The 26,668-nt window shown below is 40.8% G+C and overlaps 1 protein-coding gene across 15 annotated transcripts in view; it reads left to right on the top strand.

The window, feature by feature from the left end:
• Window positions 1-26,668, top strand: part of ADGRL3 (adhesion G protein-coupled receptor L3) — a 515,791-nt gene that overhangs the window by 319,657 nt on the left and 169,466 nt on the right. For all 15 annotated transcript variants that reach the window (XM_051790785.1, XM_051790777.1, XM_051790772.1 and 12 more), the window contains exon 6: window positions 12,767-13,567. In XM_051790785.1, coding sequence (XP_051646745.1) covers window positions 12,767-13,567 — 801 coding nt within the window. The remainder of the gene's footprint in view (window positions 1-12,766; window positions 13,568-26,668) is intronic.

Genomic DNA, 26,668 nt, shown 5'->3' with positions numbered 1-26,668 from the left:
GTCACTTTTTTTTTTTGTCCAACAGGATTTTTTTTTTTTAATCTACTGATGCCATGGGGAAATAGCTGCATTGGCTATGAAATAGAGAGAGGGCACCACACACTGACCACTCCAATAATGTGCACCAGTAAATAATGTGCAAGAGCTCAAGGATCCTAATTTCTGAATATATAATATATTAGAAGTTAAGCTGTTGCAAAAGCACACAAAAGACTTCCCTGAACCTTCATAAATTCTTATGCTTTAAATTAGAAATAAAGTAGTCTCTTTTTCATTAAATGATAGGTCTTAGCAGTGCCTAATATTCAGTTCATTGCAAATAGTACCAAATTTTTACGTATTCACCGCATATATTTTATTGCCGTAATTTGTGGTTCTCCCAAGCAGAATAATATTTTTACTTCACTGAATATACCTGTGCAAGTTAAAGGTCTCAGATGTATTCCTTTAAAGTGACAGTTCATTCCAGCTAGGTTCCTGCTTTATATCAGTACTTATTCATTAAAAGTAAGTATAAAATACAATGTCATCCTTCTTAGTCCCAGATTCAAGCAGTGGGGAGCCAAATCCCGAAACTCATGAAGTGTTCTCTGTTCACACTTGGGCTCAGAGCACACATTTTGCTGCAGGCTGCTCCCTTAATGCGTTTACCTGCGTGCTTTGTTAAGTAAATACACCCCAGCGCCAGCCTGCCCAGGGTCTGCCTGTGTGGCAGCCTCAGCTGGTGGCAGCCTGGCTTGCTGCAGCCTTGCGGAGAGCACTGCAGGGACTCCCGGCTTCATTCCTGCTCCTCTGTCAGCTCTGCAAATAGGGGAGTGTTTTCTGTGCTGTTTTTGGTAGGCAGTGATTAATGACTGCTTGGTGTGGCAGGGAGATGAGGGAAACAGGTGAGGAGGATGCTTGCGCACAGCAGAGAGGGATTTACTCAGCTGGGCTTTGAGGGGCGACACCCCAGCGTTCAGATGAACCAGCACATTTAATGCTACCTTCTGGTCCATACCTCTCCAGGAGGCAGCTATGCCCGTCTGTCTTGCACTGCACAGGCATGCACACAATCTCTCCCTTTCCCCCCAGCACATCTGGAGCATGAACTGGGGAAAAGGCATGGGAGCCTTTCACAGTTCGTCAGGGCATGATCTCCTCTGAAACATCTGCCTCTCAGCTGAGATTTTGTTGACTCTAAGTACTGAGACCTGAAGCAGAGGAGAAGATGAAATGAAGACTCCTAAGCAGTTTTCTGCAGTACTTGCCATAGCAGTTTGTAGATGGGGTGTGAGTGTCAGAACAATTTCTTTAGAGTGTTTTAGGAATGAGCCTCAAAGTGTGAGCTGTGCCAGTACCTCTGCGTTACACACACGAGCGTATGTGCGTATGACACGCACTTGGGTTAATTATTTAAATCTTAAAAAGTTGGAAGTCGCTTCTCTGCATATGAGTGCGCATATGTGCACACACACACACACACACACACACATACAGCACACATGCGTTAATTACTTAAACCTAAAAATGCTGGAAGGCACGCCTTGATTCTTTTTTTTTTTTGTCTTCTCTTTTTAAATAGCAGATGTTGTTAAAATTTACACCAGATTGTAAAATCTGTTCCAAAGGACCAGTTTGAAGTCTAACATCTCCTTCCCCTGCTCTTTGCTTGCTCTCCAAAGTGGTTGCAGTAAAATCCCACCTCTCCAGTTACTTTGTGGGTGTTCTCCCAGTTCAGAGAGGAGAAAAACAAACGTGTCCCTTTGTTGTTTGGCTTTGTGGAAATCTTTTTTTCTGATTTTGATGGGCATTTTACTACAGCATCCAGTTGGAGACAATTACGAATAAGTACTATTGACAGAGGCAATTGATGCAAAATCCTTCCTGACCGTTCTCTCATCAGCTAAAGAGAAGCGGTGTTTCACCTACCAAAGCGTTATTAAAGGAAACTCAGCTATAGCAGCTGGTGTCAGCAATATGCCTTGCAATCAAATGAGAAATATGGTAGATACTCCAAGACATGAGATAACTGCCAAGGCTTATTGCAGAGCAAAGAGCTTTTCAATAAATGTTTTCTCTGAAGAGCATCAGATTTCACTCACTTCTCACAGCTCAGACATGCCTTGGCAATCATGATTAGCCTCATTTGGGCCTGTGGAATCTATTATTTTATAGCTAGTCTCATAGCTGGCAGGATGACAAACAGTTTATTCCTCTTTGGAGAGAAATCGGACCAAAAGACACAGAGCTTTAATTCAGTGCTCCCCCACCTAAGATATTTTTCCCTTTCCACCTATTGCTTAAGACAAGACATCTAATATTTGCCTTGATGGCTCTGTCAGACTCTTGACATCCCAGATTTATCTCTTGCCTGGATGAGGACAAATCTTTAATGAACTTCAGGATTTTGTTCTTTTTAAAGTCAGGTAAGGAGGGTTTACAATTCATCCAGTAAGAAAGATATAAAGATCTATGGAAATAATAATTATTCTTAATTAGCTATGTTCCCCTAGTTGCCCTGTGATCTTTCTGTGCATTTGACATCCCAGAAGGAGGAACAAGTAGGCTGGTTATCCAGGACTATTTACGTGACCCAGTTACACATGGGCTGAATGAGCAAGGGGAGTAAGACTTAGACTTAAACTTGCTTACCAGAGCTCTTTGGGGTTAGATTTTACCAGGCAAAGTTATTTATTTCCCAAACAGCTGTTTTGTTGTGGGGTTTTTAACCATTCTGTCAGTTTGTCTTTCTGTACCCTGTCTCTGAGCACTCCTGGGCTGAGCTGGCAGCACTGGGAATTAGGTGTATGTTCCTGCCCTGAAAAACCACACTCAGCAACCCTAGAGGATCAAATCCTGCTTCCAGCACCTTTTGGTCCACCTCTACATACACAGATGCCTTTCTTGATGGAGGGGAGTAGCATCTTGGTACTCAGTTTGTGCCCAGACCTTGTTCTTGGAGAAAGCTCAGCTATTGCTATTTTTTTTCTTTTTTTTCTTTTTAGACTTGGAGCTGCAAGTAATGCACAGTAATGCCTTTTCCCAATTTATAAAGAAGCCCACAGCCTGGATGAGGTTTAATTCATGTCTCTATTGGGGAGACTGGATCTCCACATCTTGCTCATCCTAGCTACAGGGCCGTGTTGAAAAAGGCTGATGGGTGCTCAGCATCAGGCTCTTCAGCAGCAGGAACCAGCTACAGAACAAATACTGCAGAGGGTCAGCCCCACAGTGCTTACCTCCCTTTCTGGATCTCTGATTTCACATTTTTTGCTTTTCTTTTCCTTCCCCCTCCCCCCCCCCCCCCTTTTTTTTTTTTTGGTTATGGGAGAATGATGTCCAGGTGGCTGATTCTGCTGTAATTTAATGGCAGCTCACTCATCTGCTGTTGTAGTGGAAACAATAAAAGGCCAACTGCCAAGGAAAGTTTGGCTGAACGACCTGTAGCCATAATTGAATTTTGCACAGTTCTTGCATGGTCCCTTTTTCCCCTCTCATGCTCACTCATCTTGCTGCTTATTTTTAATTGACAAATTTAAAAGGAAAACTCTGTTGCACAACAAGTTGAGAGTTGCAATGATTTAAGAAGTTACTGCTGTTTTTTGTATAAACTGGTGTCAACAGAGGGATGTGCTTCTTGCTGTAGGGTCACAACTGAAGTCTGCCTGGCTCATTTTTCTACTTTTGAGGATGGTGAGTAGTGGCCAGTGCTCTGACAAACACTTTGAGTAGCATAAACAAGTTTTTTCCTTCCCAAATTCAAGGATGAATTAGTTTTTCAGGTCGTTTTATCTTTGGAATGGTGCTCTAAACATAAAATCTCATCTACAGAAGAGATTTATACGCATTAAAAAATCAGATATTTCTTCTGAAGATGAACTTTGAAGATAACAATTCTTGCTGCTTCTTGTCTTTCCAGTGCAGTATATTTCAGGACTCATTATATCTTAAGTGAATTATCTTTACTTGAGAAAAAAATATTTATCTCTTGGAATAATACATTTAGAAGTGCAGTGCAATCACATTCAGTATCTGCTGAAGCTGATTAAGTGTCTGCTTCTTCAGAGAAGCCAGTCACTGTGACTGCCACCTGGAATAATAATGAGAAGAGAGAGGCAAAGAAGGAATAGAAATTATTCACTGAGTTTCGGGAAATCCGAATGTTTACAAAATCGTTGAGAAACCAGCTTGCTGTTTGCTGCTCTTGCAGGGCTAGGCACGCAGCAGGGATCTGTTTAACCCTAAAACCCAGAATCCCTGAGTTTCATTTGCTTTCTGCAGGAGTGATTTTTGGTTTTCCCTTAAAAAACATTTAAAGGCATAATTTTTTGTGTGGTTTGGTACCTAAAATTAGGAAATGAGGTAATAACATTTAAGCTCCTAAAATTTACCTCAAGGGGACAGTGCCATGGAAAAGCATTTGTTATTGCTTGGGTTTGAGGGAGAGTCCATATGAGGGCTCTGACCTTTGATGCCTGTCATCCGTTATGTGAATGTGTTAACAAAAAGATGGCATTCTCCCAAAATAACCTGAAGTCTGATGTATAATCCACAAGGCAATTTTGCAGGAAACCGTAACTTTTTTCGTCTTACAGAAACCTCTAGTGGACAAGACTCAAAGTATATAAGTGATTTCCTGGGTCCTCATGACTTTAAGTTACGCTGACAGGTGTTTTAACATTAATAATCCTTAGTTTTATTTTAGTGAACATCTATTAAATTTAGTTATTATGTATTAAAAAGCAGACTGAAAGCACTGACATTTTAAGGAAGCTCAAATTAATGGTTTGAAAGGTTTCACAAATTTATCAAATGAATGGAAATCTAAGGAGAAAAAAAATCCACTTACGAAAAATGACAGCTTTGATTTCTGCAGATCTATAGATACCATATTTAAGGATCTAATTTAAGTTGTGGTTCATGAAAGTGCAGATTATTGACATTTCCAATCTCTGCTTCACAGCAAAATTAATTAGGAGGTGATAATTTTGAGAATGTGTTACACGAAGCCATTGTAACGCAAAGTACTTGTAGAGTGCCTTTGTTTGCTGATGCTTGGGTATTATATGAAAAACGTAATATGGAAGCTGAGCAAGTGAGATTATTCCTCCCTTTTATTAAATAAAGGATTAGCACTTCATTTGCAGTAAAAGACAAGCATTTCTCCTGTGCAATAAATCAAGACAATTTTTTCCCAGTCTTATAGGAGGGAGTATAATGTGCACACACAGGTACATACAGTCAAGAAGAGGAAAGTACTCTATTTACTGAAACCTTAAATTTTCTTGGAAAGATAAATAATGTTACAAACTGACTCCCAACATTTTAATAATTTAAACCTAAACAAACTTTAAAGCTTAGCTTGCAGAATAGTTTTGCATCAGTGGAGAACTCCAACAGGGAGGCTTGAGATTGAATGTTCTTTCATAACAGAAATTGTCAACCACAAGAAAGATAATTTGTGGTGATATAATTGCTAAGAATAATGTCTTATTCCTCTGGCTGGAGAATGAAAGTCTGAATGCTTTACATTCAAGTGTCAAGTTGCCCTTGGACTGCAAAGCCAGGTAATGTTAATGGGGTCTGTTCCCCATTTAAATGCATTCTAGAAAACCTGTCATGTTGAGGGAAAAAAGAAAAGAAAAGAAAAATTGTAATAAAGGAGGATTTGGTGGCAAAAAAATGGAAAGAGAACAATAGTATGTATTTGCAAAGTAGTCTCAGAAAACCGAATTCTTCCATTTTCTGTGCTTGCTCCTGAACCAAGACCCAAGAGGTCTTTTCCTGTTGCAAGTTCAAACTTTTCACATTAAAAGCTCAGAAAATAAGTGTTTCACTGGGACTAACAGAACTGGAGTTAAATTGTGATTTGGGGACAGCTTGGTGTGGAGGATGGTCTCTACAGCTCTTCTGTAGAAACAACAGGTGCAATGAAGGGACTGAAACCAAAGACCATTGTATTGCTGTTTGCTTTCCTTTACTTAGAGGCAAAATATCATCTGACCTTCTACTGACACTACAGTCTGCTGCAGTGGATGTGACTGTGTTCCCGTTATTAAGGCATTTGGGGTCTGGTGGGCCACCCACCTGCACTACAGGGGGACCCCAGGCTTTACTAGAAGGAGAGGGTGGATGAGAGAAATGGTGACATGTATTTTGTTTTGTGTCTGTGCTCCATAGAGTGAATGCTGAATTTGGCTATGTGGTCTCTTTTGTCATTTTAATTATGTGTGGGGAGAAGAAAAAGAAGCAGAGACAGATACTTCTGCAGCATTTTGAACTTTAGGTTGCCAGAACATGTCATATAAATGCCGAGCTAACTCTCTTAGCTTTTCTTGTGGTAAACTGTGTGTGAGGGTTTGAGTGTGTTTGGAATTAATTTTTGAAATTAATTTTTTAAAAACAAGTATTTTCATATTTTAATGAGGCTGTGAGCAACCTGATCTATTGGAAGGTGTCCCTGCCCATGGCTGGGTGGTTAGAACTGGATGATCTTTAAGGTCCCTTCCAACTGAAACCATTGCACGATTCTAAGATTTTCATTCCCTGGGTTCAGATATATTTATTTTAGATCTGCTGCTGCAGAGTCCAGCTTTCCTCCAACTGTGTTTCCCCACTGAGATTTGCCTATGTACCACTTGTGCTTCCCAACAGTAGAGCACAACGGGTTTGAAATGCGTACAGGTGTGGTCCTCTTCAGCCTCGCTGACTGGATGCTGGTATGAGAAACTAGAGGGATGAGTGAGAAGCTGATGACCCTCCTGCAGTATCTGTTCCTTACTCTCATGTTGCCTCTGATCTGTCAACTGCTGCATTTCCTCAGGAACCTCAACCACTTTGGTAAATTTTGGATGTTAAGAAGAGAAACTGCTCAGGACTGTGTTTTACTGGACCCTGTTACTATCAGTGTCACTGGAAACACATCCTACCCAACAGCAGATTTTCCTACAACCTAGAGGGCAGAGTTTCTCTGTCACTGACTTATAGGATCCTGTGGTCAGTGATCTGCCATGCTGGATGTGCTGTGAATCTGATGTTGCCTAGTTGTCTAGACTACTGCCTTGCTATTTTGATAGGTAAAAGGAAGTCTGTTATCAATGCATGCCTTGATGTCCTGAATTTTGAGCATGTCTCTTGTTTACTTTAACCTTTTAGTAGGGGAACACTGTGACTCCAAGACCCAGCTATGTCTTTGAAAAAGAAGAGAGCCTTCATATGTGAGCAGGCTCTACATGGGCATGCTTTGGGGTGCCTTGCTAGATTTGCAGCTTCTCAAAAGTGTTCCTGTTCAACCTAATACCCACAGATAGGGCTGTGTGTTAGGAAGAAACATGTAAATTGGGAAATCCTTCTGTGGGTGCTGTAGGGAAGCCCTCATGTCAAAGGTTGAAAGAATTGTGGATGCTTGAGGTGTTGAGAATTAGAGAAAGAAAGAAGAGGCTGTAGATCGCAGACCACCCTGGGAAGCCCTGGTGCAAGGCACCTTCGAGACTTGATTTTGATAGTTAGAGAGAGCTGCAGTGCTCAAGTCCAGCACAACAGGGCTCAGGGCCAAGTGGTGAGTCATCTGTGTGATAGTTACCATCTTGCACCATGGGTCATGTGTCGGGATCAGGCCTTCTGTGGATGTTTCTCCCTAATTTGTTTCCTAGTGTGATGACTGCTTTTCAGCTTCACATGCCTACACATCAGGTCAAGTTGGTTGGTGGGTGCGAGATGCAGCAGTCAGCCACGTCTGGCATGAAGCACCCTGGACATGGCTGAGATGCTGCATCTTGTGCTACTAAGGTCAGCCTCAAAAACCCGAGTTTTTTACTCCTATTTTGTCATTAACTATGTGTTTAACACTAAATCTATTAATTATTAATCTGAGTGTATTAAATCAGGCTGATATGTAAAGGACAGGAACAAGGAGTGGATGTCACTTATTCTGCTATTAAACATCTGCCCTGAAAAAAAAACAAAACTAAAACCAACAGCTACCAAAGTACGGGGCACAACTTTTTGCTCATTTTTATAATTGCCTTTTAACATCCCCCTACTCACATAATTTTTTTTCCAGGAGTTTTGTGCTACTTTTGTGTGGGTTTGAAGCAGTGCCAGGGAGACAACTCTCTATACGGCTCTGCCACTGTGTGCTTGTGCCTTAAATGTTTGAGTGCAATTCAATGTGGTGGTAAGAAAATGAGCAGTTAATGTTGTTCAAGTGTTAATTGTGCCACAGTGTGTTTTCAGAATCTCAACCCAGCAGTGCTAAGAACATTTAATTAATGTTTTTGTGCAATTTCTCTGAATGGGTGGCAGGAGTTTGCCTGATAGCTTGGGGACAGGCTGTGGTGGCCTGTGATTGCACATTGTCCTCGGTTTTACTTCCATCTGAAGAAACATGAGAAAATCATTGTACATGGAAAGTCTTGTTTGTAACTTCCCTGAGACCTGGCAAGTGGTTCTTTGATTTCCTTCAGGCCTCTGGCACTGTTGAAGCCAATGGCACTGGTCTGCAACCAGCATATGAATTAGAGGAGAAATACCCTTGTTCTCCTCCAATGCAGAGATAGCAGGAATGGAAGATCTCAATGTAAGAGTAAAAGCTGTGTATGCCTGCTTTTTCTGTAGATCCCTGTAGGAAGGTAAGGTGGCCCCTGTGCTATAAGCAGTACTTAAATTCTGCGGACTGGCACAGGCATTACAGAGATGTAAAAAATGTCTAATTAGGTGAAATTAAAAAAATTCTACTAGTATTTTATGAAGACAGTTTTGCAGTGGTATGTTGTGTAAGTGAAGGGATAATCAGATTCTAATTAGACCCTTCTTTTTAGTATTGCTTGATGAAGTAAATCCTTCGAGCCTCTCATGCAACCTCTTTAAAGAATACGGCCCCCCAATATAAGCTGAGTAATTACTGACATTCAAAAGCATTAAGTCTTAAATCAGCAGATGGAAAATATGTATTTGGGATACATACAATGGAAACAGCATGCAGAAGGTCAGCAAAACACATCTGTGTTTGGAATTATAAGAGAACTGGATATGGCACTGACCACTAATAACACATATGAGCTATTCAGGATAAGGGTAATCAACACTTCAGGTCACCCAGAGCGGCTGGTTGCAAATATATTATCTCCTCTAGAAGCCTCTCTCTCCCTGCTTTACAATATCACACTGTTGTTCAAGTGTATTACAAAAGCTTTTGCTCATTTGGAAATGTAAATTACTACTTTCTATGCTGCCAGAGGTACTGTATGCCATCATCCAGAAGAATCAGCATGAAGCCATGCATTTGAGGATATGTCATGTTGCCTTCTTGCTTTTGCCAGAGACATTTAATGTTTTTCTGAATACCTTACTTAACTGTGACCAGCCACAGCCTGGGATGGGGAGTACAATTGCTGTGCAGGTTTCTCCAATTGCTAAGTCTGGAGGCTTTTAATCTTGCTGGCTCTTTCCTTTGCAAAATCAGGTGCTTGCACTCAAATGCATTGTTTCTGTTCCCCAGAGCCCTGACAGCCACATGCTGAAAACATTTGCCTTTAACCCTAACCTGTTATGAAGTAGAAAGGAGCCTGAATCAAAGCCCCAGTAATAAAGGCTGTTGAAGTTTGGAAATACTCGTTATGGGAGCTGCATTTGGCTCCAGCTGTATGCCTCCCTGCATGGGGAAGTGTAGATCCACATGTCTGGCCAGTGCATTTGTAGCCCTACCCTGGAATCGTTCTTCCATTGAGCCTGCAGTTTCCCATCCAAATAAATGAGACTTTTGAATGCAAAGGGCTTTGCAATCCCAGCACCAGAGGACAGTCCGGAGGGGGCTGGAGTGAACTCTGAGGAAGCAAAACCAAAGCACATGTGCATACCTTTGCATTCTTGTCTCGCTTCTGTGAACAGAGATCTCTCAGCTGTCAAAAACATACTGGTTTGCTGGCAAGTTCTCACTTCTCCCTCTGATATTTTGGGGCTTGTCTTCTGCTACCCTTTCAGGGAAGAGGCCCTGAGGAACCAGCAAACGCCAGGTCTGGGGTTGCAGGAGCTGTTTGGGTCCCCACCACGCTGTAAAAGACAGGGCCTGTGCCACAGCTGCAGGAAGCTTTTGGATAAGGCCCCCCAAAAGCTTCTCACAGGAGGTTGCTTGGTACAGAAACTAGTACTGAGCGTTTAGCAATTAATAAGTGCACTGCATTTATTTATTCTGCCTGCAAGGGGCTTTGTCCAAAGGGACACAGCCTCTTCAGCAGCATTATGAAGCATGGTGAATAATTCACAAAAAAAATATCCAACAAGTTCTGGGGTTGGGCTTTTTAAATAGTGCTTAGATATTTTTAACTTATCAACACTTTAAATCTTTGAGATCTTATAAATCATATAAATATTACAATATTTCAAGTGGTTGTTTTTTTTTTTTTTCCAAGTCTTACTAAAGTTTGTTTCTCCAAGGATATAGGTCAGGACTACGAATATCCACCGACGTGCTTCATTTGACTTTCCTAAGTTCTCTTTTTATGTCACAAGCAAATATTCTCCTGCTTTATGTAGGGATCTCTGTTTTACAGGACTTTGGTGAAATATATGAAGATATATATTCTATAAAGTTTCTCCCTGGAATTTTTATTCTATACATAAATCTGTTTCAGTCATATTTCAGTTTATGGGTATTTCATTTTGCTCTATGAAACTAGTCCAAGGTTGCTGCTGACAAGATATCTCAAATAGTTCAGGGGGCTCATTATGTCCCAAGTGTTGAGCTTTTTTTTTTCTTCTTAAAGATTTTTCTAAAGTTAAAATTAATCTGTATTTTGTTCACCTTGTCTGCATATTATCCAGTGTATATCAGAGGAAAGGTTTATATATATATATATATAAAAAATGTTCACATACTAAAGTAAATTAATGAAGCTTCCTTTTCATATGAAAGAGGTAAAGAAAAATACCTGGCCAATACAGTACCATTAATCTATTCTCTTTTCTCCTTTCTCTCTTTACCTCTCTCTCTACAATAGAAGTGGAACAAAAAGGTAATTAAATACCTTTCAAATTATATATATATATTACTTATGTATAGGCTAAGTTATTTAACAGTTTAACGTTTTAGTTGAAATACTTTGTCATTAATTCTCACTACCTTTTTGTTAAAGTTTATTTAGTATCTCTGCTGCTCAACTTCACCGGATAACTCATTTTTGCTGAAAGGTTTTTTACCACTGCCACTTTTTTTTCATTAAATTTCTATTCAAAGGCTTAGATAACTCACTCTTCTCCTGCCCCAAAGAATTTGGAAAGTGTGCATATGTGCGTATGTGCATAAGTATATCTAATTATGGCATAAAAGCCTCTTGGAAATGGCACCTCTTTAACAGCAACTCTCTGTGGTTACTTAGACTCCAATGGCTCTATACAATTTTATACCAGTTACTAAATCTGATTTTCCTCCCATCTTTTTCTCCAGACAACATCCCAATTTCTGCATTTACAAAAATAATTAATTACACTCCGAGCAGGAAGTGTGAATGTGGGATCCCATCTTGCCATCCCCATGCTAGCAGAAGTACGTGGTGGGATACCTCTTCATGCTTCCCTGCTGCCCATCCTATCGTCATGGTTATGGTACCATTCACACTCACGGAGATCAGCATTACAAATAACCAACATATATTCTCCCCCCAAAGCTGCACACACACCTCCGAGTCAGGAGGCTGCTAACGGGGATGACAAGGGCCAAATGAGCTGGTTTTGCTCTGCAGCATCCCTCCTTTTGCCTCCCCATCCAGCCGGCTGGCCTCTTGGTGTTGGCGTTCCTGTGGTGCCGAGGTCAGCCAGGCACCGGCTGAGCCTCCTCCCAGGTGTTGGGCATGCCCTGGCCCCTCTCAGCCCCCCCGAAGTCTGAGCAGCAAAGCATCCCAGTTAGTCAAACTGCTCCTCTGTGCTCCTCTCATGTAACAATAGAAGGTATATGTTTTTAAGTTTGAATTACTACTATATTTAACAGGACATTTTTTAACTGATTAAAATCTAGACCTTGGGTTCCTCTCCAGCGAACTTTATTCTTTTCCTTCCTTCTTTCCTTTCTTCCTTCCTTCCTTGTCTTTTCCTTTCAGCATCCATATGTCATTCGTTTTTAATTGTGTGGACTGCATGTTTCATGTGTCCTGTAGCAGCTTTGAAAGTCTCATTTCTAGTTATACTACAGATGGTTGTTCCCCCCTCCCAACTCCCTTTGCTTTAAATGCTCCTCTGAGTAGCCTAGGGATTCGCCTCTGCTTTGCTATTGGTACCCTTTAAATATTTAATCTCACTTGGGCTGTAAGGATGGGAATTTCTTTCTCTTATTTCCATTTCTAGGCCACTCTTCTGTGGGCTGTTCAAATAAATATGTGGATCAATTCCCTCGGAGTTTAGCCCTTCACCCAGTAGGTACAGATTCACTGCAGAATATAATTTGGAAATGCAAACCCAGAAATCCTTTGGGGGCACATATTCATTTCAGAGTTTACAAAGGCGAGTGGTCCGAGTAAGTACACCTGTAAAAATAGATTTGAAAAGCAATGAGAAAACAAGCCACAGTTAATAGAAAAAGCAGGGGCGGAAATCAGTTTGATGGAGCAAATCTTGTTCTAGAGACATGGAGGGCAGGAAGGCTAGTCTCCACGTGCAAGGCATTGCTCTTGGGTTTCCACTGATCTCAAGTGTCCTCTACTCCAGGACTAGAAGCTTTTGAGATGCTTGGGCCAACCACCCCTGAACTGTCGTTAACTTTGTTTTTCTTTTAAATTCTTTTCCCCTATAACAGTTTTTCTTTGCCCCGGACTGCTGAAAGGAGTGTACCAGAGTGAACACTTATTTGAATCCGACCACCAGTCTGGTGCCTGGTGCAAGGACCCTCTGCAGGCATCTGACAAGATCTACTACATGCCCTGGACACCTTACCGGACAGACACACTGACGGAGTACTCCTCCAAGGACGACTTCATCGCCGGGAGGCCAACCACGACCTACAAACTCCCGCACCGGGTGGACGGCACGGGGTTCGTGGTGTACGACGGGGCTTTGTTCTTCAACAAGGAGCGAACCAGGAACATTGTCAAGTTTGACTTGCGGACAAGGATAAAGAGCGGGGAGGCCATCATAGCTAATGCAAACTACCATGACACCTCTCCCTACCGCTGGGGAGGCAAGTCTGACATAGACCTGGCTGTGGATGAGAACGGGCTGTGGGTAATCTATGCAACAGAACAAAATAATGGCAAAATAGTCATTAGCCAGTTAAACCCTTACACGTTAAGGATCGAAGGAACGTGGGATACTGCCTATGACAAGAGGTCAGCTTCTAATGCCTTCATGATCTGTGGGATTTTATATGTGGTGAAGTCTGTGTATGAAGATGATGACAATGAAGCCACAGGGAATAAAATAGACTACATATATAACACTGACCAAAGCAAGGATAGCATGGTGGATGTGCCCTTTCCAAACTCCTACCAGTACATTGCTGCTGTGGATTATAATCCCCGGGACAACCTCCTTTATGTATGGAACAACTACCATGTTGTAAAATACTCCTTGGATTTTGGCCCGCTTGACAGCAGAGCAGGTAAGGGTTTTAACACCAAAACAAATTCTAAATCGGGCTTTCTGGTTTTTTTTGCAAATAGGGTGTAAAACTGAAGTACATTCCTGTCTTACTGATCTGCCTGAGTTTCTGTGAATTAACCCGCACCACAGAACCTATGATGGTTATTAAGACGTGCGGAATATTTTTGTTGATCTTAGTTGAAATCAAGTGGACAAAGGCATATGCTACACATAACTTACCTGAAACAGTTTCCAAATGCCCATGCTTTTATTCGCATGACAGGGGTAGCAATCTTTTCTCCTGACTTGAATTTTCTTTCCTACATCATCAAATTGTTTTCCCTTCTGCAGGAACTTCAGCCAAAAAAAAAAGGGTAAAAGATGCTGTCACTGCAAACAGCTGGAGGAAAACTGCCTGCCAGTTTAAATTACTTTGTTTCATTAAGCTGGGAGAGTTCTGTCTGTTTAGAGAAGCTGAGCCTAATTGCATTTGTGAGCATGCACTCACAAGTGTATGTCTAGAGTCAGGAGGGGAATCAGCACTAAAATCCTACAAGTTCTTAGTTTATTTTCTGTAAAGTTGCTCTGCATTTTTTTAAAGCATTTCATTATTTACTATGACTTACTGTACTTTCTCTCAGAGAAACATCTGGCCCCCAGAGGTTTCCCAGCTTTTCCACCTTTTTTCCGCTCTTATACATTGTGCTGGTAATTACTTACTTATATTCCCTTAACTTTATTAACTTCTTAAGCATTTTGCAAGTATAAAGTTGCCACTTCATTAGTAACATGACTTAGCCTTAGATTGTGATCTAACAAACAGCGTTTGCTCAGTCATTTTCAAATGGTTGCTTCTGTATGTGATTTAGTCATTGTTCTCAGGTAGTTCCTGTGGTGGACTGTGTATTTTGAAAGGCTGAAAAAGTAAGAAGAAAGACATAATTAATATAATTTGGACAGTAAAGTATTTGATTCATAACATGGCTATTTCTAAAACATTTCTTTTTGTAAGTAAGAAACTTCAAAGTGGGTAAGTGGATTCAGGGCTTCAGATTGCAAAAGAGAAGTCAAAAGGTTTCTGTTGCTGAGCATTTCCTTTTTTTTTTTTTTACTGTGCGCAGCCATGTAATAAAAATGGATCAAGAAATGCTGACAGAAATTGTGGATATGAAAATCTGGGAAGGGTTGGAATAAAAGTCTTAAAATGGCAATGAAATTCTCATTTTTATACAAAAATGAAAGGAAGGGGAGAAGAAAATCTTGAAGAGGCAGATGAACAAAAACTGAATGACTGTTAAGCCAGGAGTAGAGATATTTTTGATGATGTTAACCTCTGCAAAATCTCAGATGAGCAAAAAATGAAGTAATACTTCTCATTCTCCCAACCTAATGATCAGCATGTACTTTCTGAGTGTTAGAGTGAAGCAGAGTAATTTGTGAGCTATTGGTTATCCCCGAGGAGTGAAAATCAATTGTATCCCTTCTATTTCACAGGCTTTCCTTTTCAGTGAATTATTTCCAGGTATTATAAAGGACTCTCTGCTGCCGCTTTTTCATTTGGTGACTGTTGTCAGTAATAGTATCTTTAATAAAAAAAAAAAGCTGTAATCAGTGAAAAACCTAAATTTTGTACTTTCCTAAAATAAAAAGGAAATTGTTCTCCTTTTTTTCACAGTCTAAGCTGGTGAGATGAGACAGCAAGTGAAACCTTGCAGGGAACTGAAAGTCTGTGAGGTGCAAGGGTTTGATTTGTCCTTGTTTCACTCTTGTTTGGATGAGAAATTAAAATCTTGCAGTGCTTTAGATAGCTGAAGCAGTTTTTAGGTTTGGCCGGTGGGCATGAGAGGGTTAATCTGGTGTCAGGGAATCTTTTTGATAGTTTTGTAATGTGGACACGAAGCTGAATTTTACATGCGTTTCTCTTCTCTGAAAATTGTCGGGATTTCCTTTTTGGCAGATATCCATAAGGATCCCATTACCTCACTATTTTATGGGTTTAGAAGACTTTTGAGTGAACTGCTCTGAAAGCAACTGAATTTTTCGATGAGACAATTTGAATGGGCCAAGGCATTTCAAAGCGAAGAAAAATAACTTTGTAAAGGGAGTTTAGTGCTCCATTACCCACATAGCCTGATTAGTGAGAGCATTATTTTATGAGTCAGTCAAGCAGAAGCACTGATTTTTGAACTGAACAGGTGAGCAAACACTTACTTGACACCAGGTTTTTTTCTGCAGAGAGGAGCCAGGAGACCAGGTCTGCATGATGCTTTCTCTTCCAAATTCAATGCAACCCATTTTCTGTCTAGCACCAAATTTCATGCTGCATCGCTTTACATGTAACACTAAATATATAATTGGCTTGAGCCCAGCTCCTCCACCAAAGAGCAGAACAGGAGCCAATAGGACACTGGGAAAGCAGTGAAAACTGAGGATATTTGTATTTGTTTTTTAGATATTAATTTTTTTACAGGGTGAATTGTGGATATGTGTTTCCCTTCTTCTTGTTGAAAATCATCAGTGTTTCTCCATATTAGAGCAGTGTTCAATGCAACCATTTTCCATAGGGTTACAGTTTGAGTAGCAAAATATGTAAACAATATCTGCTTAATTAGAAAATAAAAAAAAGGATTGTAAAATTGATGGGTTGAACATATGGGTTGTTAAAAAACAATTAAGACTGAAGTTTTAGAAGAGCTCTTAAACCCAAAAATTGGTCGTAACAAGAAAAGGGATATATTTAACTACTTAAATAGTCAGTAACATATTGGAAACGTATTTGAAATCACTGGTATCCTACATTTCAGAGATATCTAAAATAAAAAACAGGTTCTGGGGACTCCACTTTTCAGTCTTTTACCAAATTCTCCAGAGAAAATGAGAATAGGCAGGAGTTGAATAGTTTATAGGAAAAGCAGGGATCACATCCCTGTCTAAACATTTTCTGTGATTTTTAATTAAAGAGCTGTGCATATAGGTTTGGAACATATTTGAGATCTTTAGTGTTGTAGAGCATCTCTCACCCACTGTTTAAAAAAATGGGCTTTTACTTCTCAGAGTAAATGAGTATCAAACCCTAGAGTTTCTGTGCTCATCTTCTGTAGCAGTTGATGTTATCAGGGAAGACAAAAGATTTTGAAGTGTTAAAAGTTGAGTTTAACTGACCTAGAAGCAATTCAAGGCACTTAATGGAATTAAACCTAGTTGTTTGTTATTCTCAGAAACGGGAAAAGCTGCATTTTAAGGATTTATCCCACTATGGTTTTTTTCCGTTTGTCTGGGGTTGTTTTTTCTTTTATCCCAAATGTGTTTTTGAAAGCAAACACTGCTCAGTGCCTTCAAGTCCCGAGAAACAGATCATTAATGTCTACCCTCAAGAACTGAACTTAAAGATACCAAAAGCCTTTGAAGTGTATTTTCTTTGAGCTGTTTGGCCTTAAAATGAGCTTTTTGGAGGATGCTTCTTCATAACTCCTCCTGAGTTTTTGGGTTATTCCTTTGTAGCTGGTATTGAGTTTGCTAATTTGAAGTGATAGTAAAAATATCTCTGCATCTCATCGCGTTCTTCAAGAAGTTAAACCCAGAATAGTGTTCAGGTTATTTTTTTTTATGTGTCCTACTAGACATATGCAGAGAGGGAAACAGAAGACTGTATTGACAATATGAAAATTTTCTGCAATCTAATCAATCTTAATATGCACCAGTGTTACCTGTTTTAATCATCACCCACTTGTGATACATTCTGTGCAAATAAATTCAAGAAAATATCAACATACCCTCCTCTCCAAAAAGGGAAAGTGCTTCCCAGTGCTGTGCTGCATACAAATGCACATCTCACAGTTGTATGTCTCTGCACCTCCCTGAGCTGTTCTGGCTCCTACCTGGGCACCATGTAGGGGTTTCTGGGCAGCAGAGAGACCAGAAGTTTTGTCTTTAAATGACTGGGGTACCCTGTGCCAGTGTTGGCAGTGCTCTTACTGGAGCTTGGGATGTGCTGGCTGACAGTTTAGGTGCTTAGGTGGGAACTGGAGCCTGTCCCATAGCTCGGCAGTGAGGAAGCCCAGAGAAGAACTTGAACCAGGTTGAGAATCCCTCTGTGCGTATCTGGGACTTGAATGTCCTGACAGCTGTTCCAAGTGATGTGGGAAATACAGACCTCCTATTTATGAGAACATATTTTAAATTATGTCCAGGAGACCCAAACATTACCATATGGGGTGTTTCATAGGTGTATGAAGTTAATAAATAAATATGCCTAATACATAAGTGGTATGATATGTAGGACTTCTAATACAGCCTCATTCCTCTTAAGTGGTTTCCATAGGTTGCATATTAACACTGTGGACTGCCATTCTGATAACCAAATGTGATACAAAGATTCTGTCGATATCTGTGATAATTTACAAACCTCAGAGGGTGTATGTCAAAATTTTATCTTCCACATTTTGTCAAGTATTGTGGGATGCTCTCTTGACGTGTGATTGCAACCATTTTATTCGATAAGAATGTTTGGGCTGTTTTGTGTTTTTTTCTTCCTGGAGCAGTTTTATAATGCAGATAAGGTGAACCCTCTGTCCTCATAATATGCTAATTAAGTGCATTTGTGTCTTGGGTAAAAGATGTGGCAGTATGGTGATGAATAAGAACTTTAAACACATATGACACCTCGTTAAAATGTAATTTTCACATCATAAATCTGAGGCCTTTCCTTTGACAGCTGAGTAATGTGGATAGTGGGCAGAGGATCTTGAATGTTTCAAAGCTGTCACGTGTTAATAGGTAGCTGAAAGCTGCTTCCTGCACTGCTCGCCTCTAACGCCCTGCATCCTTGCCCAGGAATGCATCGAAAGGACTGCGGAATCTTAAATCCCACTTGTGCACAGGATATGAATTGCCATCACTTCAAGATCCCACTGTGATAAGCCACACTTACCATCTCTGAAGTTGAATCTGAGCTGCTTTTTAAAAGGCCAGCTGAGCCTTTCTGATGAGCAGCTTCTCCTGGTGGACAAGGGCCATTTTTAGGGAACTGCTGACTGTTTAGTTCCTGCTTCTCCTGTGTTTTTATTTTCCAGTTGCTTTCCTCCCATCTAGGAGCATCCCTGACTCACTGCTGTTCCTCTTCATTGCTTACAGTGACAGCTGCTGGTTGCACAGTGTTGCTGGAGGTTTTCAGAGAGATCAGTGCTTCATTTCAGGAGCTTCTGCTAAACACGTAGCATGACTTGGGCCCTGGCTTTTATCCTCTAATATTTGCCTACATATTCATGTTCCATCTATAAATATTTTAGTCCCTTTTTGCTATCTCAAAGACAGAGAGACATGCCTAAGTTTGGCAGTGAAAAAAGCAGTAAATCTTTAATAACAGAGCAGGCATCTCAGCCTACATTTGTTCGGCAGACGGTACCTTAAGTTCAAAAGGACAGGAGGAGATTCCATCTAACTGGGGTATGCTGGGATCCAGAATTGCATTTGTACCCCATTTTGAGGCCTGGTCATTTTTATCCTGTTTAAAATTTGCCTTCTTTGTAAAGCAGTGTTAGAGAAAGAAATAGTAAAAAAGCATCATACCGCTGGAGACTTTTCCAAAACTAGGGATTTCTGCTTTTTGTCCAGAAAGCTGGAGCTTGAGCTCTTTTGTCTACCTTCTCACAAAAAATACTTCAAAAGTGCAGGATCCCTCAGCTTCAAAATGCTCCCTTTGCAGAGCACTTCATAAATATTAATACTGTTTGGTTAGCACAGCAGGAGTATCTTCAGTGTCTCTCCAGTACGAATAAATATGCGGTTGCTCCCTTTTCCCAAATAAAACTGTGCTCCTCTCAGTAGGATCATGGAACAGCATATAACCTTACCAAAGGGACTTGGAGCAACCCTTCTCTTCCTCAGTTCACTGCTCCTGCTATGAGGCACCTATTTGAGCCAGCCTGAGAAAATGGTACAGCAGACCTAACCCATCCATGAGCTAAACCAGGATACTGTGGAGATCAGTTGTTACCATTGCAAACCAAATGGGAATGAAGACCTGCATGCCATGAAGTAACAGACAATATCCATGGGCCGGGAGTGCTTGAGGACTGGGGTGGTGGGCAGCCAGGATGGTCGAAGTAGGGAAGGGGCAGGAAGAAACAAAATGATTAAGCTAAACTTCACTTTCAAGCTTCAAAACAAAAGGAGACCAGAGACTTCAGCACTTCATAATCCTGTCAAACGCTGTGAGGGAGAAAACACCTTGCCAAGAACGTGTCTGAAAAACTGAGACGGCTGTTTCTGGCAGCAAACATGGCATGCAGATAGTGGGGTAATTGCATAGGGAAAAAAAGCATTAACTGCTGGTGAAGGATAGTGGCTTTTCCTCTTCAATGTAAGGATTCAGCCTGGAGTTGTGATTAATTGTTGTTTCATTAAGTTCAAGACCACCGGGTCACACTGACATCAACCATGGCTTATCAGTTCGATGGAAATACTTTACACCAAACCAAGCCATGAATGTGCCAGCACTTCGGGTTGGAACTGTTCGCCAGTGGCAGGGAGTGAGGGGTGACATGTAGCAACTGTCCAAGTCCACCTTTTGCAGGAGAAAGGAACTGCATCATGTGCTAGAGCCCATGAGCACTGGGATTTTAAACATGGGGTTTTAGTGATCAGTGCATCATTTATCCCTTGGCCAGCAGATGTAGCTGGCTTATGTGCAGCAGTGGGGGTCTGTACAGGGTTAGGGGTTTAGCCCAGCAAGACACTCTGGAATGTTCTCTTTTTGAACTGCTGCCTCTGCCAGCTCCTCTCCTCCCATCCCAAAACAGGATTATAAGCTACCAGGCTTTTTCTCAAGGCATTACCCTCTCAGCTTAGGTTATATTTGTGTACCTCAAGGCTGGCCCTGTGTGGTGAAAACACCTTCTGCTCCTTGCAGTTCTGCAGTGGCCTGGCTGCAGAGCCACTAGCCTGGCTTGGGATGTGGGATCCCAGATTTGGTTTTTTGTTACTGAATTTTTGAAATGAGCAGCCTTTATTCCTGCTCCCTACTGAAAATACCTCCATCATGGTAGCTCATGGGTCTGGATCACTCTCCTCCCTCGTCTGCCACTGATTGTGTTTGTTCTGGAAATTACTACTGTAATATTTTTAGCAGCACTTATTAAGACTTGTCTCCTAAAGTCTAATTCAGTGTTGTTAATTAACTTCTTCGATGCCACCAGCACTCTGCACTGCTGCTATGCCAGTTTATCTTTCTTCTTTTTTTTTTTTTTTTAATCCAAGAAAACAGACATGGATGCACTGCCATATTCTGCTTTAGAGTCAAAGCAAGCAGAGGATTCACTGGATGCCCTTCTTTCTGCCTTGATACTCAGGTTAAAAAGGGGTAAGAAGCTCTTCAGGAGTAAGCTCCAAAATTATTGAACCTTTACGGGGAGGTTTTACAGAGCCTTCCCTTGACTTCAGGAAGTTGTGGTGGTGTCCTTAGCAGCTCCCCATCCTTCAGATATGACAGTAAGTCAACTTTCTAGAGTTGCTGGAAAGCATAATGTAATGGTGCTGTTTAAAAAATGCCCAAGATATACGTGAAGAATGGAATGGTCAGTGTTATCCTCAGAAAGCCAGCTGAACTCTTATGGTAGGGTTGGATTTGTTGGGTTGATGATAGGAAGGGAATTTAGGTTGAAGGAACAAAAATAATCCTAGTAGCTGCTTTGAAGATCTCCACATTCAAAGAGAAATGGGACCAGCCATGAGGGGCTGTGAAATACTAGTTGGTGATGCTGTCAAAGACCTGAAAGGCGAATATAGGTAGATTACAGAAAAAAAGGAGTCAATAGGCACTCTGAAGGACACCTCCTCAAAGTGTATTTTGGCATTAGTAGCTATGCTAAATCAAGAGAGCAGAGTTGAGGGGGGCGAGGGGGAAGAAGTATCTTTTTCTTTCAGGTGAGTCTACCAGGTGTGCACAAGTAAATGTTGATATAATGAAAAAGTTTCTAGGACAAAATCTCAAAGTTCCTGGAGAGTTTCAGCTTAACCTTTATTCAGATAAATCCTCTGAAGCTGCTGGGAGCTTGGGCTGGAGGCTTCAGGAGCAAGTCCTCAGTGAATTTTGGTTTGCCCTGGATGGAATTGCATTTTTGCCAGTGAGAGGCTTTTTGACCTCCTGGTTTGTGTCTAAAGAATCCAAAGAAAATATATAAATTGTAAGCTGGAACAGTTAGTGAATATCCATATGAATTTGAGTCGCAATATCTGCCCTACATTTTTACGTTGAAAAGGCTCCTTTTTAAGGGTGTGCCTCATGATAGGAAGGCGAAGCAGATGATGAAAGCTTAGGTGAAAGAGATGTGTCCAAGAAAACAATGTAGTGATTGTTTGCTCTAATGGGATTTCTTCACTGTAAATAGGATTTTTGCTTGATTAAAATGTGCTGAGAGGAAACAGGGCTTAAGGCAAGTTTCACTGAAATATGGGATTCAATTTAAAAAGACTGGCACTGAATAGGCAAATCGGGTGCTTCATGTTACGTAGTTCCTCAGTTCTGTGTTTTCACAAAGTACCACCTGCTTGAGACTCAAAAGGGAGGGGGGAAAAAAGCAAAGAAACATCAGAACCAAAAACTATAGAAGTTATACGCTGGTCATGACAGAAGATAGGAAAATCAACTGCCTTTGTACCAGTCTGAGCTGCCTTACGGGGGTGCCATTCATGCTGCCCTCAAATAGCTGGAATAAATTAACGCAACCACTGGAGAGATGAGGCATTAGGCAGCTCTGCAGTTCTTTTTCATCTGTTGATGTTTAGGACAGAGACAAGGAAAGGGCTGTCTATGCTGCAGGCAAAGAGAAAAAATAAAGGTGACATCAAGTATAGATATGCCAGCAGAGATGAAGTCCTTAGTCCACTCGTAAGATCTTTCCAACATACCATGTGAGGAAAAGCTTTTGTGAGCCCCCATGTACTGGCCCCTCTGTGTTAAATTATTCCCTCTATCCAAAGCATGCATGAAGGATGCTGTGGCTCACTAAGGTTGATCAACCTGGATTCATGTGATGCTTTGCACTCTTTTACAGCTGAATTAAGCAAATGAGTGGTAATGTTAACGTGAACAGAGGCTTCAGGAGAATGGAAATGCTGAGGGAAGGCTGCATGGAGAAGAAAAAGAGGGGATTTTTTTTCTTCTTTTTTTTTAGAAGGAGAGGTAATAAAATATATTTGCTTGATAGGAGCATATTGTGTACACTGGAGGGATTAACAGCTGTGAATATTTCTGGCCTTCTCCTCATAAGTGCTTGGTTTTCTCACTGGACAGTGAGTGCCAAGTATTTTCTTGGTGCAATATTGAGTGTGTTACAAATTATTCACAAGAAATATCCTTAGAGTGATGAACAGATTTTATTGATAGAAGTGTTGTGCTCTTCACCACGGCAAGTATCAGGCTGAGTGAAGAACGCCAGCACCCAAAAAACCAAGCCAAGGTGGAAAGTGCTCTGGCAAGTTTCTGGTTGATTTGTGTAGTTTAAGGTGAACATTCATCCAGAATTTTGCTGGGAGAGGTGCCTGTGCCTGGTGCCTTGCTTGTAAATATAAGCTGTCTTTATGGGTAAACATGAGCTCAGTGGGAAGTAAATGAAGCTTTTGGGTAGCCTAAAACTGCATGGTCAGAACATGGTGTGTTGTGTAAGGCTGCTGTAATGTGTTCTTTTCATATAAATGAGTTTAAATTGACTCTGGTATGAAGAGTAGAACAGAGAATTAAATTAGATTAATAGATTTTTTTAGGACCAGAAGGGACCATTAGCTCATTTAGTCTGACCTCTGTAATGCATTCTATTGGATTTCATCCGCTTCCTCTTCTACTGAGCCTAATGATTTGACTCTAACTGAAGTGTACCTTCCAGAAAGGCACCCAGACAATCAGTGCATTACTTCATGGAGTGCTTTTCTTGGTTGGACATTCTCTTCCAGAGTTAGAGGTAAAATAATATTCGCATTATAAATGTTTTGATTGTACCACCTGGTTAATGAATCTTTTTTGTGCCTATTTGCATCATATATAAAAAGGCAGAAATGCGCTACTTGAGTTGTACTCTTTGGACCTTGCTCAGATAGTGCTCTGGAGGTTGCCTTTTGTGGGAGTTACTGAGATTTTTTATTTTATTTAAGATATTAGGAACTTGTTACATGCCATGGGAAATTCCCGAATAGACCAAGAGAGCAAATAATTCACTAGCAATGAGAAAATAGCTTTCTGGGTACTAAAATCAAGGAAGCCTTCTACTTTCAGATGTATACTTTATGAAGAGTGCCACTAAATGTGTGTGTAAACTCTACTTTTTAATTAAAATAAATTACCAGTCTGCAGAGCTTGTATACTGCTCTCTTAATGCCACTTCCTTTTTTATTTGAATCAGGGTGGTAGGGAGTGACATTTAAACCTCGGAGTTTGTCATCAAGTTCTAATTTTCTCGTTGACGAGAACATCTGTCCATTGGAAAGGGCATAAACTTGTTCCAGCAATTTTTGCATAAGATACTGAAAGATTTAATTCCAAATGAGTGTTCTGATTGTTGGCCTGTCTTTTTCTTTTCCTTTCGTTTCCCACTCTCTTTTTAAAGGAGCCTGTATTTACACTGAGTAAAAAAAGATGATGATGCAAGGACAAGAACTGTAAAGGATACAAGATGTATTTTGGTAAATAACCATTAATTGTATCAAGAATGTTGTTGTGCTAGGTTTTTTGTGTCAAAATGTACTGGCAAAGTCTGTTTATTTACAAGAGGTTGTAATTTTCTTAATATGCAAATGTAAATTTGCTGCACTAAAAATGGTTTAATTCAAATTGAATTTTTTTTTCCCTTCAAACACCATTTTTTGTGATATTTTAGATAAACTTCACCTTCAGGCATTTCTTTATGGTTATCAGTCACTTGAAAGAGGCTTTATCAAGGCTATGGCTTTGTTAGATTGAGCATTGTGAGAATAGGCATGTTAACCCCTCTTTTCATTAGAGAGAGGAAACCTTAAAATGGACACGTATTAAGTAACGTTAGGGAAGTCCTCTCTTCCCTTTACGGTGTAATTAGTGACCAAAATGATCCTGCACAAGTTTGGAAGTAATTTCCACAATGTAGTTGACAGCGTATGCATCAGCTAAAACCAGATTAAAAAGACTGGAATTAGCCAAAATGGTTCTCAAATGTCTTTAGGGCTAGCTGGTATAGGGTAGTACCAATGGGAGTTTTGTGCTGCAGATTTCTGTGCAACCTGATTTGCACATCCAAAGTGGTAAGCACTGCCTTCCTGAACCACGACCCTTATGTGTTTCATTAAATTTTCTCCTTATGATGTCTATGAGGGTGGGGGGAAATGATGTGAAGAGTTTCTTTCCACAGTTGGTTAACATTGAGCAGTGGCAAATGTCGTTTCTTTAGTGAATAGATCCAGAGCTGTAAAAGCAGGTCCTCTCCAGATAAAGGTTTTGTTACAGTGACCTGACTGTCCTTTTCCTACTCTGATTTGAAAGCTGATTTTAATATGCCAAAGGAATAATCATCCTTGGTCTGTTCAGCCTGGAGAAGAGGATACTGAGGGGAGACCTCACCACAGTCTACAACTTCCTCATAAGGGGAAGAGGAGGGGCAGGCACTGATCTCTTCTCTCTGGGGAACGGTAACAGGACGTGAGGGAGTGGCCTGAAGCTGTTTCAGGGGAGGTTTAGGTTGGATATCAGGAAAAGGTTTTTTCACCTAGGGAGTAATTGGGCACTAGAACAGGCTCCCCAGAGAAGTGGTCCCAGCACCAAGCCTAACAGAGTTCAAAAGGCATTTGGATGGTAGTCTGAGGCCCAGGGTGTGATCCTTGCAGATGGTCCTCTTTGGACCAGGAGTTGGATTTAGTGATCCTTGTGGGTCTCTTCCAACTCAGCATATTCTGTGATTCTTGGAAAAATATAACTTGTATCAGTGCATTTCTTTAATTCATCTTCCCTGGAAACCTTGTGGACACAGAAGCAGTGGACACAGGCTTGTGCATACTTGAAGTTTATCCACAATGTGCTGACATGATGGTTAAATGTGATTCTTGCTTCTGTGAGTGGACTGCAGAGACCTGTTTAGCATCATGATGCTAACCTGATTCCTCCAAAGTCACTTCATGATGTTTCCTTCCGTGATAAGTTCAGGGGAGACTCTTGCACCTTCTTTTCCATGGAGAGTGAGGATCCTTTGAGGGAGCAGAGGCACTTGTGGTTTAGGGGGTTGTCTATTACCTTGTAGCCTGGGGCTGGCCAAGAATGCCCACACACCTCTGGGGTGTGTGGGTGCATCCTGCCACAGAGGTTGCCTGCCACTGTGGGTCATGTGGAAGAATGTCTGAGGCTGTGATATCAAACAGGGAGCTGGAGAAAATGCAAGGCTTGTGACTGGCTCCAGGTGAGGTCTTTAGTCAGTAGTGGTTTGAAGATGGACCTAGCAAAGGACCACAGAGCTGCCAGTAGTAGTATGTCTCCAGAAGATCCTTGATTTGTCTCTCTGCCCCTTTCCAAGTATTTCTTTTATGAAGCCAAACCCTTTTCTGATGGACATGGGTAAGGACAGATGACATCAAGGGGAGAGGAGGGCTATGGCAGCCTTTCTTTCCACTTGGAATCCACAGAAAACAAACAAATATTTTTGCCTGAAATTAGAAAAAAAAGAGGCGTTGACAAGTTTTATGAAATCCCATAACTTACATGGCAAAGGCTGTGGCCAGTCACTAGAAGTGGCACTTCCCATAGCTGTCATGACTCAATGAAGAGACATCTTTGAACCATTTAGTAAAAGTATTAATTTGTTTGTTTGTTTGTTTGTTTAGAAACCTGTAACAAAGTCCTTTGGATGTTTTCTAACATGATGTTGATGTTATCTTGTCCCCTCAGTATTTTCATAAGCTTCAGTTGTTGATTCTAGAAATCAGTTTTACCTATCCTGGGCTTGTCACTCTTCTACTGCAAGAGATTCATGATTGATTTTTAAATTTTTTTTTATTATTATTGCATGTTTAATAATAAAACTGAGTAATGTTCTATTCCCAGATGAGTCTCCAAGGAATGCAACTGTTTCTCATTTTAAAGGGGGAAAAAAAGTAATTAAATTTTGAT

This window comes from Manacus candei, unplaced genomic scaffold, assembly GCF_025592945.1.
Source record: "Manacus candei isolate 608988 ecotype Guabito, Panama unplaced genomic scaffold, ASM2559294v1 h1tg000028l, whole genome shotgun sequence".
NCBI classification, from domain to species: Eukaryota; Metazoa; Chordata; class Aves; order Passeriformes; family Pipridae; genus Manacus; species Manacus candei.
The sequence above is the reverse complement of the archived record's forward strand: the minus strand, read 5'-3'. Positions and strand labels throughout refer to the sequence as shown.